The sequence below is a fragment of the Lactuca virosa genome, chromosome 5 (assembly GCF_052849685.1).
Source record: "Lactuca virosa cultivar CGN04683 chromosome 5, Lactuca_virosa_CGN04683_v6, whole genome shotgun sequence".
In the NCBI taxonomy this organism is placed as follows: Eukaryota; Viridiplantae; Streptophyta; class Magnoliopsida; order Asterales; family Asteraceae; genus Lactuca; species Lactuca virosa.
In genome coordinates, this window is record NC_136430.1 from 337,767,306 (window position 1) to 337,784,881 (window position 17,576).

Genomic DNA, 17,576 nt, shown 5'->3' on the forward strand with positions numbered 1-17,576 from the left:
GAAAGGGGGATATAATTGTAACACCCGCAACTCCGAGCAAGACAATTAAAATATAATAAATGATAATTACAATAATTTGAGCCCTTGAATAGGGAGATCACTAGTTTTGTACGTTGCAGACTACATGTTATAAGGGAATTTATCGATAAACGATAAAACGACGTTTCGATAGATGGTTATTTAAGATAAATAATCTTATCCAAGGTTGTAGTAGGTGTAACAAGGATTCCGTACATATAAATAACTCTAAAATCTGACTTCATATGAAGAATTTATGCTTCTTCGAAGTTTTGCGATTAAATCGACACGACTATGCACGTTATAAACAATGAATTTTTGATACGTTGCTTAATAGACTAAGTAATATAAACGAAATTCGTACTAATATTAAAACCAAGAGTGTGCATATAGAGAACGTCAAAATCTGACGTCATATGAGGAAGTTATGATTTTTCAAAGTTTCAATGCAGCAGTGTGAACATAGAAATCGAAATTTAGATCAGTTGATTGTTAGACAAAACAATCTAAACGAGAGTTGAAGATCTCGTTATTAAGAACCTGTCGCTATAAAGAAAGTAGAGAACATAGTTCGTATGAAGGAGTTATAAATTTCGCATGGATTTTAACATTCTAAACCGGTCTAAATATGAATTTTATTTAGAGTGAGACTTAGCTGTTGAGAACTTAATGAAAGTTGTAGAGCTCGTCGAGAGGATTCCGGGAATATAAAGAACGTTGAAAACAGAGCTCATATGCGAAATTTATGACCGTCTGAAGATTTGCGAGAATTTACTTAGACTGGTAACATGGCACCACCTGGTGGTGCCATGTGACGTGGTCAGATAGTCGGCTTCTCCAAAACACACGGCGGCATGGTGTAATGTAGGAATGACATGTGGCGTAATGAGAATAGGCCTCATGGTTGCTTCTAAAAGAAGATGACGTGGACGACCCTAAGCGCAACACATGGCAGAAGGCAAGAGGGCCAACAATACATTGAGGCGTGGTGCGCCTCTTGTCTGCGCACGGCGTGCGCCCCTGAACCCAATATATATGCCACCAAAATTTCTCATTTCCTCACACATTTTCTTACCCTTCTCTCTGGATAAACTCTGATCAAGTTCCAATTTTTTTGGATTATATAGATACTTTACCACAGCTCTGGAGTAGCTAGGTGCCCGACAAAATAGGGCTTTCGGTTTCGGAGCTCTGCCTGTGCAATTTCCCGGTTTTCGCTAAAACATCTATAAGTTAAGTTGCAATTATTTTACTTCAAGTGTAACTTATATTTATATTCATAGTCACTGTTATGAATTTATAAATAATATTTATCAATGATTCCAACTCATTATACTAATTGATCTATTTACGGGGGTAATGTCTAGGCTAGATTTAGTGAGGTGTTTAAAGTGAATTTTCAAACATTATACTCTATATACCAAACGGACCTTGCCTTCAATATGATCTTACCTGGTAGCTCCTTACTTGATAGATCTTAATGTATACATTGGGATTGTTTAGGAATCTAGACTATCATTAGTCATAAGAAATATAAGGCTAAGACTTAGTGATAATCATACCTAGGTAACATCAAAGGAAAAGCTATGTGATGAGGCAAAGCGTTGCCCGAATTTTGAGTCATCCACTTTTATCAAGTAAGTGCATAGTTACTTTCATCTTACACATAGATATGAAATATTTAACTACTCAGATGCTATGTGTGCCTATTGTCTGTATTTGCAATATCTGTGATCAATATGGCTTACTTGGCTATATTATATCTGAATAACGTATTGAGCTATATATCACATTATACCTAAAGTATATTGGGTATAAAGGGGTATAGAAAGTAAAATATAAGTGGTTGTAGCCAACTTGATATATCTGTATTACTAAGGATTAGTCATCTAGTAGGGTATCGAGGATGGGACACATACTATTTTATATAAGTCTGGTGAACATGGACATGCTTGCAACTTGTAGGTGTTTATAAGTCCTGCATGGGCAGGTTTACAACATGTAAGTGTTAAATCAATCATACATGGGCAGGTTCCCGACCTGAAGATGTTAAGGTAACTCATACGAACAAGACTACAAACTGTAGGTATGAATGAGATATTCATGTGGGTGCTCTTTTCACCCCATGGTTGTCTTATTAGTACATGTTTCTAAGGAATCCCCAAGGCAACATTGTTCACTTAGAGATCCTTTAGGATAGATCCCTTGAGATCATCGGTCTAGGATCAGGCAGTGAGAATAACGAGAATGTGTAATCGGGTTAATTGATTGATGTGAAATATGTAACTAAAACAAATTAAGTATATTATTGTGGGTTGAAACCCCTATGTACTCACCAGGTTTCCCAACCCAACATACTCAGTTTCTTTGTATCACAAGAAGCAATACCAAGTTACATGGATAGTGGTGTTTAGATCTAATGAGAGATTTGAAGAGATAAAGGCCATAGTATAATATTATGTTGCAAGGCCTATAATGACAACTTTTATGCTTATGTTTCTTGTATAAGTTATGACATCTCAAGTTTTAATAATCAATGAAAAACATTTCTTCGGAAATAAATACTATTTATGGGACAAATTCTGCAATATAAAGCATACTTTGTTTTAAAATAAACATAAAGAAAAAAAATCTTTTACAACTGCGAAAATAGGGATGTCATAGTAACCAATATCTAGAAGATATGAATTAGTAGTGACAATTGTAAAGAGTAATTAATTTGTATAGGAAGTATACCATAAAAATACATGTAAACTTTTAAATACATAAAGACTAAAACTAAAATTTTAAACAGCGAAAGCTTCTAAATTCTATTTGAAATAACTTTTGAATTAATATATTTTTTGTGTAAAGTAATATATTTAAATTCATATCCCCAAACATTTTTTTTCTTAAACTAAAAGATAAAAGTTAATAATCTATATCTATCTATATCTATATCTATATTTATATCTATATCTATATCTATCTATCTATATATATCATATCATACTATACTATAAATGAAACATTTTTCCTTTCAACACATCAATTTGAAAGTCCCAACTCTTCATATTTCCATATAATTTACTTAATTTATTAACATAAATATGTTGTTAGTTATAAACATTATCATAAATGAAAGACTTCTTGAATTATCAATATAATATACAAAATTTGTTGACTTCAATATAAACATAATGTAAAAATTAAAACCTAAACTAAAATATCAAATAAAGTTTTAAAAATTCAACGTATATTTTTTAAAATAGTTAAAAGGAAAATATTAAATACGATAAATACTATAATATAAAGGAAACATTTTTCCTTTCACCACATTCGTTTGGAACTCTCATGCATTTTTCCTTTCACCACATTCATTTAAAACTCTCGCGACTTTTCAATTTCTTTCAAATAATAATTATAAGTTGGTTAATAAGGTTAAATAAATATCAAACCTAAAGTGTAGTCATATATAAACTAAATTTCAATATTAAAATAATATCTTTACTTCTACTTATAAATTTATTTTCTTAACTTTTAACATATTATACTTAATTGATTAGTTTTAATATATTGTTGGATGTGAACCATTATCAGTTTTAAGATACAATTTTGGAACAATTTGTATAAAATACTTAAATTATCAATTTAAATATAACATTACAGGGTCAACTTAAATATAAATTTTAGTTTAACTTAAACAACCCAAAAAATATTTTCTAAATAATTAAAAGTGATAAATTGTAGTGTCTTTCTAATAATGATTATAAGTTGTATGTAAACCACTATCAGTTTAAAGCTACAACTTTTGAACAGTTTGGACAAAATACTTAAATTGTTAATTTAAATATAACATTACAATGTTAACTTAAATATAAATTTCAGTTCCACATAAAAAACCAGAGATTATTTTGTAAATAGTTAAAAGTGATAAATTGTAGTGATAAATGAAAAAATTAAATTGTATCTCAATTTAACTAAAATATTTCCTAAATATATTTTTATAATCATTAAAAGTTTTTAAATAAGTAGCTTAAAATAACTTACAATAACAATAATTAAAAATAACTTTATATAAATGATTATATTGTTACCCTTAAAATCTAAAAACAATGTTTGATGTTTTAAATAATTATAATGATAGAAATTAAAACATTAAGCAAATAAATTTTAAAAAATTAATTAACAATAACAACAACTATAAATAACATTAAATCATATATTATATTTAATTTTATTCATGTGTAACTTCCGGGTAGAAGTCGTTCAAACGATTAAGATTATGCAGTGATAATAGATGTATATATTATCATATAATTCAAAATAATCAATATATTATATAAATTTAGTATACGAATTATTATATCAAATTTAACAACAAAATTATTATTATGTTTTAAATATATATATATATATATATATATATATATATATATATATATATATATATATATATATATATATATAAAGACTTCAACTATATAGGTGTTTCTGCCCAACGCGCGGGCATTTGCCTAGTATACTTATAAAATAGACATTTTTACTTGCACCACATGGATTTGAAACCTCCATGACATTTCAATTTATTTTTAATAATTATTCTAAATTGGTTAATAATGTTATATTAATGCAAAACTAAATTCTAAACATAAATTTACTGAACTATAATATTAAAATATCATATTTTACTTCTATTTATAAAATTATGACTTTAACTTTTTAATATATTATAGTCAACTTATTAGTTTAGATACGTTGTCGTATGTGAACAATTGTTATTTTAAAGTCAAAACTTTTGTATAATTTATGATTTTATGCAAAAATAGTTAAATAATTCATTTCAATATAATGTTAAACTGTTAAATTAAATCAAAATTTCAATTAAAAAATCGAGAGACTATTTTGTAAATAGTTAAAAGTTATAAATTATAGTGTTAAACCTAAATTGTAATCCTAAATTAATAAAAAAAACTATGAAACTATTTTTTTTAATCATTAAGATTTGTCAAATAAGTAGCATAAAAATGACTTACAATAAAAATAGTTAAAAGTAATATTATATAAAAAATTATAATGTTATCTTTAAAAAACAAAAACAATGTTTGTTGTTTTAAATAATTACAATCAAAGAAACTAACAATATTCATCAAATAAATTTTAAAAAAGTTAAATTTATGAAACCAAATTAAAATAATTAAGAGTTTCCAAATATATTATTTTAAATAGCTTACAACAACAATAGTTAAAATTAACATTATATACAAAAATTATATTGTTACCTTTAAAAACAAAAACAATGTTTGATGTTTTAGATAATTACAATGATAGAAATTAAAATCTTAAGCAAATAAACTTTTTAAACTTAATTAATCATAACAACAACCATATATATATATATATATATATATATATATATATATATATATATATATATATATATATATATATCATTAAACCGTATATTATATTTAATTTTATTTATGGGTAACCTGTAGGTAGAGGCCATTGAGACAATTAATACTATAGAATTTTAAAAGATGACTACATTATCATATAATTCAAAACAAACAATCTTTATACCAATTTATTATAAGATTTGTTATATAAGAGAGTTAACAACAACATCACTGATATATTTAAAAAACATATAGTAGTAAAGATTTCAAATATAATGTTGTATTCTGCGCAACGCGCGACTATTCGCCTAGTCTATATCAAATTTCCAAACACCTCATGCATTTGAAACCCCCACACCCTTTTCACCTTTAAAGTAATTAATAACACATCACACACTTTATATAACTAAAATTTTGAAGCTATGAATCGTGAATTTAGAGGATGACATAAAGGAACAATTGATTTTGCTCCTACATACTTATAAATATGTTCCCAAATGAAAATTTGGTCAGAATGATGAAACAAAACCTGCTCCTGCATGGTAATTAAATATTTTATGTCATTCATTTCATACCTTCCACTCCTTTAGTTTGCTCCTGCTGCATGGTAACTAAATCCATTTATATCATTCATTTCATAACTTCCACTCCTTTAGTTTGTACAATTGAAAATACTCTAAACGGATTATGAATATATGGCAGGTGTTATAGGATAATATGGATTAGGGATGAAATAAAGCGGACACTATACCCTAGAAAAGAATCCAAGTTGTTCGATCATCGGTCGGCTAAGGCAATATTTTTTACCGGAGTTAAAGTCTCAAGATAGAATATCAAAACCTTTACATTTCAGATAGGTTTCCAAAACTATATTTGTTCTAATCTTACTAAAGAATGCAAGAACAAGAGATCTACTCACAATTCTTGAAGAATCTGAAACTCCAAGAATGAAAAGAAGATTTAAACCTGTAAAAATGAATGAGAAACTCGAGGATAAAGATTTAATGGTGGAAACACACAAGTTCTACAAAATCTAAAATGAAAAAAAATGCAAAATTAGATTTCTTAAATTACCAAACATTTCAGGCAATAATTAAGTTCTCTAATCCTTTTCAATAATTTTCAAAAAATGTGATTCAACACATATGGGGTTTACTTAAGAAACTAAACACATACGACCACAAATGAGAACCCATATTTAATCAATTATCGAATAATTACATTAGATACTAATGTCTACAAAAACATCACATTTACAATTTTAAACTAATAACAATTTTGCATTATTTATTAGTATAAATTATTTGTAAATCAAAAAATATACATACTATTTAATCACATACAGCCTTTATGTACAACCTATTTAGAATAGATTAAACCATATCAATTATAATGTAATAATTTTGTTAATTGCATTATGTTAGCATCTTATTTGTTTTAAAATCATAACTTCTCAATTAACCATATGCTTAAAAAGAATGTTAACTATTTATTTTACCATAATATATATAACCATATTAAACTACATAATTATTCCACTGCGCAACGCGCGGGCATTCGCTTAGTATACTTATAAAAGAGACATTTTTTCTTCAACCATATTCATTTAAAACCCCCAACTTTTGAACTTATTTTTAAATTAATAAATTAAATCCAATATTATTGTAATTTCAATTTTACTTCTTTATTCTCAATATAATATGCTTAATTTATTAATCTAAATATGATATTAAATTTAAAACATAATTTTTATAATATATATTCAAAGCGTATTTTTTTTAAATAGTTAAAAAGTTTAAATGGAAAATCTAAATCAAAATGTCAAATTAACAAAAAAAAGTAATTAAAATTACTTTATATAATAATGATATTTTCCACAAAATAGATAGTCTAAAATAAATTTAAAATATCAAAAATTTAAAATAAAATATTAAATATAAAACATGTATCAAAAAATTGTTTTAAAATTTATTAAAAATAAAATATGTCTATTTAAATTGAGTTTATTTTTATTTTCACGGGTAACGCCTATTAAGATGATGTGATTTTAAATGGAATAGTATGGGATCTATTATTTGATACTCATAAATTATTACGAAAGTAATTTCGTACACTTATTTTTTATAATGTTTATCATTTATTTAAAATACTTAGAATATTTTATAATAAATTAGTTTAAAAATTATTAATTTAAACTTACTAACAACAAGTATATATTTATTTTAATAACATATATTTATTAATATTTTAATTATAAATGTGCAACACGCACATGAATTTGAAACCTCCATGACTTTTTAATTTCTTTCTAATAATATTTATAATATGGTTAATAATGTTAAATTAATACAAAAACTAAATTCTAATATTAAATTAACTAAACTACAATATTAAAATATCATATTTTACTTCTATTTATAAAATTATGACTTTAACTTTTTAACATGTTATAGTTAACTTATTAGTTTAACTACGTTGTCGTATGTGAACAATTATCATTTTAAAATCACACTTTTGTATAATCTGTGATTTTATGCAAATAGTTAAATTATTAATTTCAATATAATGTTAAACTGTTAACTTAAATCAAAACTTCAGTTAAACATGAAAAAAAATTCGAGACAATTTTATAAATAGTTAAAAGTTGTAAATTATAGTGTTAAACCTAAATTGTAATCTCAAATTTAAAAAAAAAAGGTGGAAGTACTTATTATAATCATTAAGAATTTTCAAATAAGTAGCTTAAAAATAACTTACAATGAGAATGGTTAAAAGGACTATTATATAAAAAATTATAATGTTATCTTTAAAAACAAAAACATTGTTTGTTGTTTTAAATAAGTGCAATCAAAGAAACTACCAATATTCACAAATGAATTTTAAACAAATTAAATTTCTTAAACCATATTAAAATAATTACGAGTTTCCAAATACGTTATTTTAAACAACTTACATTAATAATAGTTAAAAGTAACATTATATACAAAAAAATATATTGGTATCTTTAAAAACAAAAACAATGTTTGATATTTTAAATAATTACAATGATAGAAATTAAAATCTTAAACAAATAAACTTTTTAAAATTAATTAATCATAACAACAACGATAAATATCATTAAATCATATATTATATTTAATTTTATAATGAGTAACTCGCAGGTAGAGACGATTGAAGCAATTGAGATTATAGAATTTTAAAAGATGTTTACATTATCATATAATTCAAAACAAATAATGTTTATACAAACTTATTATAAGATTTATTATATAAGAACTAACAACATCATTGATATATTTAAAAAAAACATATATTTTTAAAGATTTCAAATATATTATTGTATTCTGTGTAACACGCCGATATTCTTTTAGTTTTTTTAAATGCTCGCTCATGAACAGTGGAGAAGATAAAATCAACAACTTTCATTTGGTGTAAGCATAGATGTTCCTTTCGAAACATGGATCGGAGAGTTTGAAATATTGGTCATTTTCTTTCTTTGTAATTTCTTGTTTGTTTTGATTTTTCGTTTTCTTTATGTTTTGTACTTTTCTCCTTGCATGTAAGGAGTTTTTAATATATTTGCTGTTTCTAAAAAAAAAAAAATATTGTATGGCGATAACAAGCAATAATAAATAATTTCTCTGGAAATGATAATGTTATAGTCAATAGGCTAGCTTCTGGAATTAGTAATTGTCATAAAGAAAACAATATTAAATTCTTACATCTATTTAAGTATATTATTCATTGTAATGTTGGAAAATGTGAACTTTATATAAATTCATCTGAATGAGATATCTTTTAAAATTATGTCTATCCATGGTATTTTACTATTTTCTAGACAGCCAATCTCATATAATCTTACTTATAGTACTTTATTTCAATATCGTTAAAAAGTACTTATAGTACTTTATTTCAATATCGTTAAAAAGCACGATATCGATTCCTTTTAAAATTTATTATCCAAAAACTATATTGTGTTTATATCAATTTAAATGTAAGATCAATGTTGGATCGTAGGGTTTCTTACTTTCTAGTATGATCATAAGATTGTTAATAATATTAGTATACTAAAAAGGTTAAAAGCCCATCAATTAAACGATATTGTTTTATTTTTGTAGAAAAATAAAATATATTTTTATTTTTTCTTTCTATTTATATAAATAATGATGATACGTGTCATATTTTAATAAAATTAATAGTATTTTAAAACACTTATCATTATTTGATATAAATAGAAACTGAAATAGATAGAAAGATAATTAAAAAAATAAGAGAATATTTAATTTATATTTTTATTAATGTTTTATTTATTTAAGGAAATATTTTTAATTGATTTATATATCCTTAAGAAAACTAATATAATTGATATTTTGATTTTGTCCTTTCTATTAAAACTATGTTTTATTTTAATCAATATTTATATTAGTTTTACTTTATTTTAAATATTATTTTTTATCTTAACTTGGATAATTAGATTTATAATTTTTTTATAGTTTGTGTTTTAATTTTTATGTCTATGAACAAACTCAATATTTGATGATATCTTTTTGAGATTCTACATTGGATCGTTTTAGGTTTGCAAAATCGTGATCGTAAGGTCGAATCGGAATCGTAAAATTATACAAAAACAATGTAATTATAAGTTCAACATATAAAAAATATATGTTCATCCATCACTTGATTGTCCACAAGTTCTAAAAAGTTCAAAACATTTGTAATAGTTAATACATATAACTTCTAATCTAATCTAACATAACAAACAATGCATCCACAAGTTCTAAAACGTTTAAAACTTTATTTATGACATTAAAAGTAAAAATATATTAGTTTTTAGCCGAATTAGACTATAAGAAGTTGTAGTTGACTCGAATACGAATTCGTGAATATAAAAATCATCAAAATCCGAGTACATATGAAGAAGTTCTGGACATCCGAAGTTGGAAAGTAAATTGCATTGCTCAAATGGGAAAACAATAGAAATGTAGGATCAGAATGATTCTATGATTTGATTTTACGATTCTACAACTCGATTTTAGATCTCACTATGATTTTATCAAAAAATGATTTCATTGAGATCGGGATCGATATTCACATGTAGGATCGTAGAATCATACGATTTTACGATTAAAAATACGATTTTGACAACCGTAGTCTAAACGTATGTACCTCTAAAATTTTAAGTTCAACCTAAATATGTTTATGACTTTGACTTGAGAAAATTAAAAATTCTTTTTTCTTTGTTACTTTTTTTTCTATTAATATAAAATAACGATATGATTGTTTATCTTAATATTCTTTTTCTATTCTGAAACTTGAAGTGATCTATTGCATAGGAAGATGGACAAAGACCAACCAAAAAAAAATATATATATATATTTGATTTATCTTTGGCTTATACCTTATCTTTGATATAAACCACAACGCATGAAATAAATATTTTTATTGTGGACCATTGCTTGTTATTTGTAATTTTTTACCTGCTTGCTAGTGTGTTTTACATAATTTGATTAATTTTTGTTGTTCCACAAAAAAACAGTTATGGTAGGATACTTCGATATCGTTCCAATCTTACCATCATACTCTTTAAAACAAAAAGTAATTATAGGTAGGGTTTCGATGTTAACAGTCTTCTTTAAAAGAAATCATAGATGGCAAATTGATAAAACCATCGACAATATTTAATGTAATAATATGAATCTTCATATCTTCTAATCTTCTGATCTTCAATAAAATAAAATATCAAGAAACATGAATTCGTGATAAACTGATAATGTTTGTTTGGGGAAAGTAACTGGCATAAAAAACGCTTACCATCTCTTTTGACCAAGTCAATTTTTGCTTATAATCCTCTTCTAATCTATATAAATATAATTAACCAAACACTGCAAACAGTGTCATGTTACCTTTTTTTATGCCACGCACGTATGGTATTCTGATCTTTAACGTGTGTTTAGTGAATAATTAAAGGGCTCAACTTAAGTGATTAGTAAAACATACACCGTATATAAATACATATAAATAATGTAAAGACTTTAATTTAAAGTGGTCCCTAAGTAATTTATATTAAACTACTATTACATATGGGGGCGGCTATTTTTATCTTATAAAAAACATAACGTAAATTAACAATGCAAGAGTTATGGTATACGAATTAGGTGAGGAGAGTATCAAAACGCACAGATCTCCATGCCAACCCACCTAACAATACGAAATTTTGCATCAATTTATTTGGAGGTAATAATTTCTTATGGGAAGATGACTTACTACGGTAATTATCTTTTCGTCTTGTTTACGTTTATGCAACTTCATTTTTTTATTATATATTTGATCATTTAACTTGTTAAATGTGTTTACATATTACTATTGTCACCTGATAACAGGTGACAATGATAATATGTAAACACATTTAACAAGTTAAATGGTTAGATTTGTATAAAAAAAAGTTGTCAGAATGTGAACACATTTTTTCATAAATTTCTTAAGACTTTATAATTTCTTACAACATTTTTATGAAAATTTTCCTATATATTTTTATAATATAATGTTTTAAGCTTTGTTTATATTTTTTTAAAACTTTTTTTATACTTTCATATAATTTTAATACAAATGTTTTTAAACCAAATATTTTATAAATGTTTTAATTTTTTCTTACATGTTTTTAACTTTTTTTTATTTTACATTTTCATATAAGTTTTTTATAACTTTCATATAATTATTTCTTAACTTTTTTTACATCATTTTTAAAGTGTTTCATAGATTTTGTATGAGAGTTTAATATTTTCTTATAAAATTTTAAAATACTTTCGCTAAATACTAGTTTAAAACGTTGTATTAAAAAATTAAAAGTTTATAAACTTGTAATTAAAAAGTATTAAAAAGTTGTAATAATTTTAAAACATTTATATTATATAGACTTTTTATTTTTATTTTTTATTGCTAAGTAATATTTTCTTTTTATTTTTTTTAAAGACCCTCCCTACTTATTATTAAATACTTAATTTATTTAATTTTATTGTTAGATATTATTTACTTTAAAAATATTCTATATACTTAAACACAAAAGAAAAAAATTATAAGAGGCTATATAAAATATTTCACAAAACAAAAACATATTTATTAATTAAAAAGTAAAGTTTAGAATTGATCAATATTTATTTAATATTTAGGAAATTATGAATACTTTAAAAATAACGTTCGAAAAAAATAATACAAACAAATATGAAAGATAAAATTGCTATTAAAAGCGGGGAAAATGAGTTATCAGAGTAATTAATTTTTCGTTTTGTTCACATTTAGACAACTTTTTTTTACACATTTAACCATTTAACTTGTTAATGTGTTCACATATTACCATTGTCACCTGCTATATCCGGTGACAATGGTAATATGTGAGCACATATAACAAGTTAAATGGTCAAATGTGTACAAAAATAAAGAAATTGCTTAAATCTAAACAAAACGACAAAGATGATTACCCTGGTAAGTCATTTTCCTAAAAAAATTTGGAACCCACAAGAATATTATAAAAAGTAAAAACACCATGTACCGAGCAAGTCACTAGAAACAAGTAAAACACGAGTACAAAGAGATATACATAGTTTAGGGGAGAATGACACCAATATACCCAATGGATTTGGACGATTTTACCCCTATATTTAGAGGATACATACAACATAGAAATAATACTATCAACAATTCTTGAAATAGAAAAGCATCACCTATTGAAGATTAGATCGTTTCTCGCCTACCAAATACTCTAAATTACGTCATAACAGATAGCCAGTAATTGTTTCTTCTTTTTTGGACATCTACCCTAGTTTGTTGCAAGTTCGCACAAGCACTCCAATGCAGTGATTGCATTGGTTGGCTGAATGTCGCACACCACAGAAATATTCGATCCCAAATCTTGGAGATAACAGGGAAAACAATTAATAAATGATTTGGAGTTTCCTAATCGAAATCACACAACCTATAGAAGGTCAAGTGAACGTTAATCCCTCAATTACTTATGTCATTACTTGAGTGACTAGTCCCTTTGATCACTTGTTGACTAAATAATTATATACCTAACTATTTACTTATACCATTACTCGAGAGTAATTCATTGCTATTTATCAAGTGCCAAAAAGTGTAAACACCCCATTTTGTAAATTTATAGCAGTAAACTAGGGTATAGTTATCTTAAAGAGTTGGTTTTATAATAATAACTCTTATATATGTTAGTAAAACAATACTACAAAAAGTTGTGTTGTTATGAGGAAAATTTGTTGAATAAGTACCAATAAGCTGTTAGTCGATAGACGATGTTCAGAACTATGAAAACACGACTTACTACAGTCAAAATGATTAAATTTGATTTGAAACGTACCCATGATGGTGTAGAATGAAGAGTCAGTTACTTTTGGAGTTGATCGAGCCATGAAACATTCTAAGTATAGTGATGACACGGCCTTCTCGTGGACATTTTGGAAGAATTAATGGAAGAATGGAAAGAAGACAAGTTAAGCGAATCCAACGTTGCCTTTGAAGATGACTTTGATGCTGAAAGAGACCTAAAAGAGATAGAAAGATTACTCGAAGAAAGGGAATACGAAGAATTAATAAGAATTTATGAAAAGTCAACTCGACGAGTTGAAGAGATAAACTCGGGAAGTTTGGGCGAAAAGACGCGATCAGACGGGAAAATTGGGCACAACTCGACGAGTTCGGTTTCTGGACTCGCCGTGTTCAGTGTTCAAAACTCAAATTTAGAGCTGAAAACTTTGCCGGAACACTTAGAGTATGCATTTCTGGAAGAGGGTAATCAAAAACCTGTGATTATAACTTCTGAGCTCACGAAATCTGAAAAAGAAGAGCTGGTTCAAATGCTTGAGCGAGCTCATACCACACGAAAGATAACCGGTTGGCGGGTGTGCATCGATTATCGAAAGCTAAACGATGTCACTTGTAAAGACCACTTCCCTCTTCCTTTTATTGATCAAATGCTTGAGCGATTATCTGGCCATTTCTATTATTGTTTCTTAGATGGATTTTCAGGTTATTTCTAGATTCCTATTGACCCAATTGATCAAGAGAAGACAACTGTCACTTGTCCGAGTGGAACATTTGCCTATCGATGCATGCCTTTTGGGTTATGCAATGCGACGACGACCTTTCAACGATGCATGACGGCGATATTCGACGACATGGTGGAAAAATTTATGGAAGTATTTATGGATGACTTCTCTGTTTTTGGCTCTTCTTTTAATGATTGTCTTACTAACCTTGATTTGATGCTTGCTAGGTGTGAAAAGACCAATTTAGTGTTGAATTGGGAAAAGTGTCATTTTATGGTGAAATAAGGCATTGTTTTAGGCCATAAAGTATCCAAAGCGGGGATTGAGGTGGATCGGGCAAAAATTAATACTATTGCTAAATTACCCCCACCAACCAATGTGAAGGGCGTTAGCAGTTTTTTAGGTCACGCGAGTTTTTATCGCCACTTTATAAAAGATTTTTCCAAAATAACTAGACCTTTGACTCAATTACTTTTGAAAGATGCACCTTTTAATTTTTCGAAAGAATGTTTAGCTGCTTTTGAAAATTTGAAAGAAAAATTTACTAATGCCCCGATCATTATCGCCCTGAATTGGAACTTACCCTTTGAAATAATGTGCGATGCGAGCGATTTTGCCTTAGGAGCCGTACTTGGCCAAAGGGTTGACAAGCACTTTCAACCCATTTACTATGCAAGCAAGACCTTAAATCTGGCCCAAGAAAATTACACCACAACTGAAAATGTATTATTAGCCGTGGTCTATGCCTTTAACAAATTTCGTCCTTACCTTATTTTGTCTAAAACTACTGTTTTTACTGACCATTCTGCTATCAAGTATTTGTTTTCCAAGCAGGATGTGAAGCCTAGATTGATTCGATGGGTGCTTTTACTTCAAGAATTTGACATCGAGATAAAGGACAAGAAAGGGATGGAGAATGTAGCTGCCGACCATCTATCTAGATTGGAAAATCCAGAAAGGAACGAGATGGACAACAAGGGTATTGGAGATAGTTTCCCAGAAGAGTACTTGATAGTGATCATGGGGGAAGAACCATGGTATGCAGACATTGCAAACTTCTTAGCTGCCAACTTTCTTCCAAAAGGGATCACTCACCAGTAGAAAAAGAAGCTATTTTCAGAAATCAAATATTATTTCTGGGATGAGCCCTATCTTTTTAGGAGTTGTGCAGATGGGATCATTAAAATATGTGTATTTGGCTAGGAAATCTGTGACATTCTAGAGCATTGCCACAATGGGTCGGCATGAGGACATCATGGGGGTACAATACACAGCTAAAAAGGTGTTTGATGTGGGGTTTTATTGGCCCACAATCTTCAAGGATGCTGCCACCTATGTGAGAGAGTGTGCTGCTTGCCAGAGGTCGGGTAATATTTCTGCAAGGAATGAAATGCCTCAAAGGAACATCCAAGTGTGTGAAGTATTTGATGTGTGGGGTGTGGATTTCATGAGACCGTTTCCTTTATCTAAAGGTCATAAATACATACTTGTGGCGGTAGACTATGTATCAAAGTGGGCAGAAGCGCAAGCATTACCAACAATTGATGCAAGGGTCGTGGTGATGTTTCTAAAAAGGTTATTTTATATGTTTGGGGTACCAAAGGCATTGATAAGTGATAGGGGAACCCACCTTGCTAATGAACAACTAGAAAAGGTGTTACAAAGATATGGTGTACACCATAGATTTTCAACACCATACCATCCACAAACAAATGGGCAAACCGAGATCACAAATAAAGCACTCAAGAGAATCTTGGAAATATCGGTGGGTAGCAATAGAAAAGATTGGGCGGACAAATTAGATGATGCACTTTGGGCATTCCGTACTGCATTCAAGATACCCATTGGAGCCACACCCTATAGGTTAGTCTATGGTAAGAACTGTCATCTACCGGTGGAGCTTGAACATAAAGCTTATTGGGCTTTGAAAACATGCAATTTTGTGCCAAGTGAGTTGCGTGCCAATCGACTTTTGCAAATGAATGCTTTAGAAGAATTGAGAAACGAGTCTTACACTAACTCGTTGATCTATAAGGACAAGACAAAAAGGTGGCATGATGCAAGGTTGAAAGGTAATAAGGAATTTGAAGCTAACCAGAAAGTTCTTTTGTACAATTCAAGACTAAAGCTCTTTCCGAGAAATTACGCACTCGTTGGTCCGGGCCTTTTACGATTAAGCATGTATATCCATACGAAGTGATTGAGTTATAGAACAAGGATGGGTTGAGTTTCAAGGTGAATGGGCATAGGGTTAAGGAATATGAAGAAGGCGTGCCAAATGAAGAAATATTTGAAGAAGGGTTGGATTTGGAGAAAGCCGCTGCAACGTAGAGTGGGAAGGAGTCCAACTAAAGACTCCTCAAAAAGAAGCGCTTAAGGGAGGCAACCCGTTGTTTGAGTTTGCTTTCTTTTACCTTTTTTTTTCCTTTTATTTTTCGTCTTTTATTTTTTTTTATTTTTGTGTGTTTTATTAGGATTTTGTCACTCTAAATCTTCTGATTTGCTTAAAATGATTGTTTGAGGACAAGCAAAGTTTGAGTGTGGGGTGTGGTGAAATTTATTTAAAGAGAACAATTTTTTTTCAAATAGAGCCAAAAACTCGCCGAGTCCATATGCGTACTCGACGAGTTCATCTGAAAATTCGCGATATTTCGGCAAAACCCGTCTCTACTCGACGAGTTTCGGACCCCGAACTCGATGAGTAGGTTTTTTTATTACCGAAAAAAATATAATTTTTAAACTCAGTAAATTAGGGTTTTTACCCTAAAGAGTAAAGCTTATCATTCACAGCCGCCACTCGCCTAACACTCGACAAGCAGGTCCTCTCAAGAAAGAATTTTCAATTCTCGTGATTCTTCTCCAATTCTCGTAAAAATGTTAGGTTTTTCACTCTTTAATCTGTTAAAGGTTCGATTTTTAAGAGTTTGATGGTTGCAATTTGTTAAAAATCCCGATTTTTGAATTTGATATGAACATTAGGGTTTCGATTTGGACTAAATTAGAACGTTTTGACTAGAATTTTTCATGAATTAATGATTGGTTTACCACCCTAGACAAACCCCTGGAATAATTTTGAGTGTAAGTGGTTGAATCTGTTCGAATAAGTAAAGGAGTCTCGTAATGT

At 28.0% G+C, this 17,576-nt stretch overlaps 1 protein-coding gene across 1 annotated transcript; it reads left to right on the forward strand.

The window, feature by feature from the left end:
- The first annotated feature begins 13,873 nt into the window (after nucleotides 1–13,873).
- On the forward strand, nucleotides 13,874–15,553 carry LOC145113290 (uncharacterized). Its single transcript, XM_079049401.1, has 2 exons — nucleotides 13,874–14,432; nucleotides 14,751–15,553. The coding sequence occupies exons 1-2, from the start codon at nucleotides 13,874–13,876 to the stop codon at nucleotides 15,551–15,553; spliced, it is 1,362 nt and encodes a 453-aa protein (XP_078905527.1).
- The last annotated feature ends 2,023 nt before the right edge of the window (nucleotides 15,554–17,576 follow it).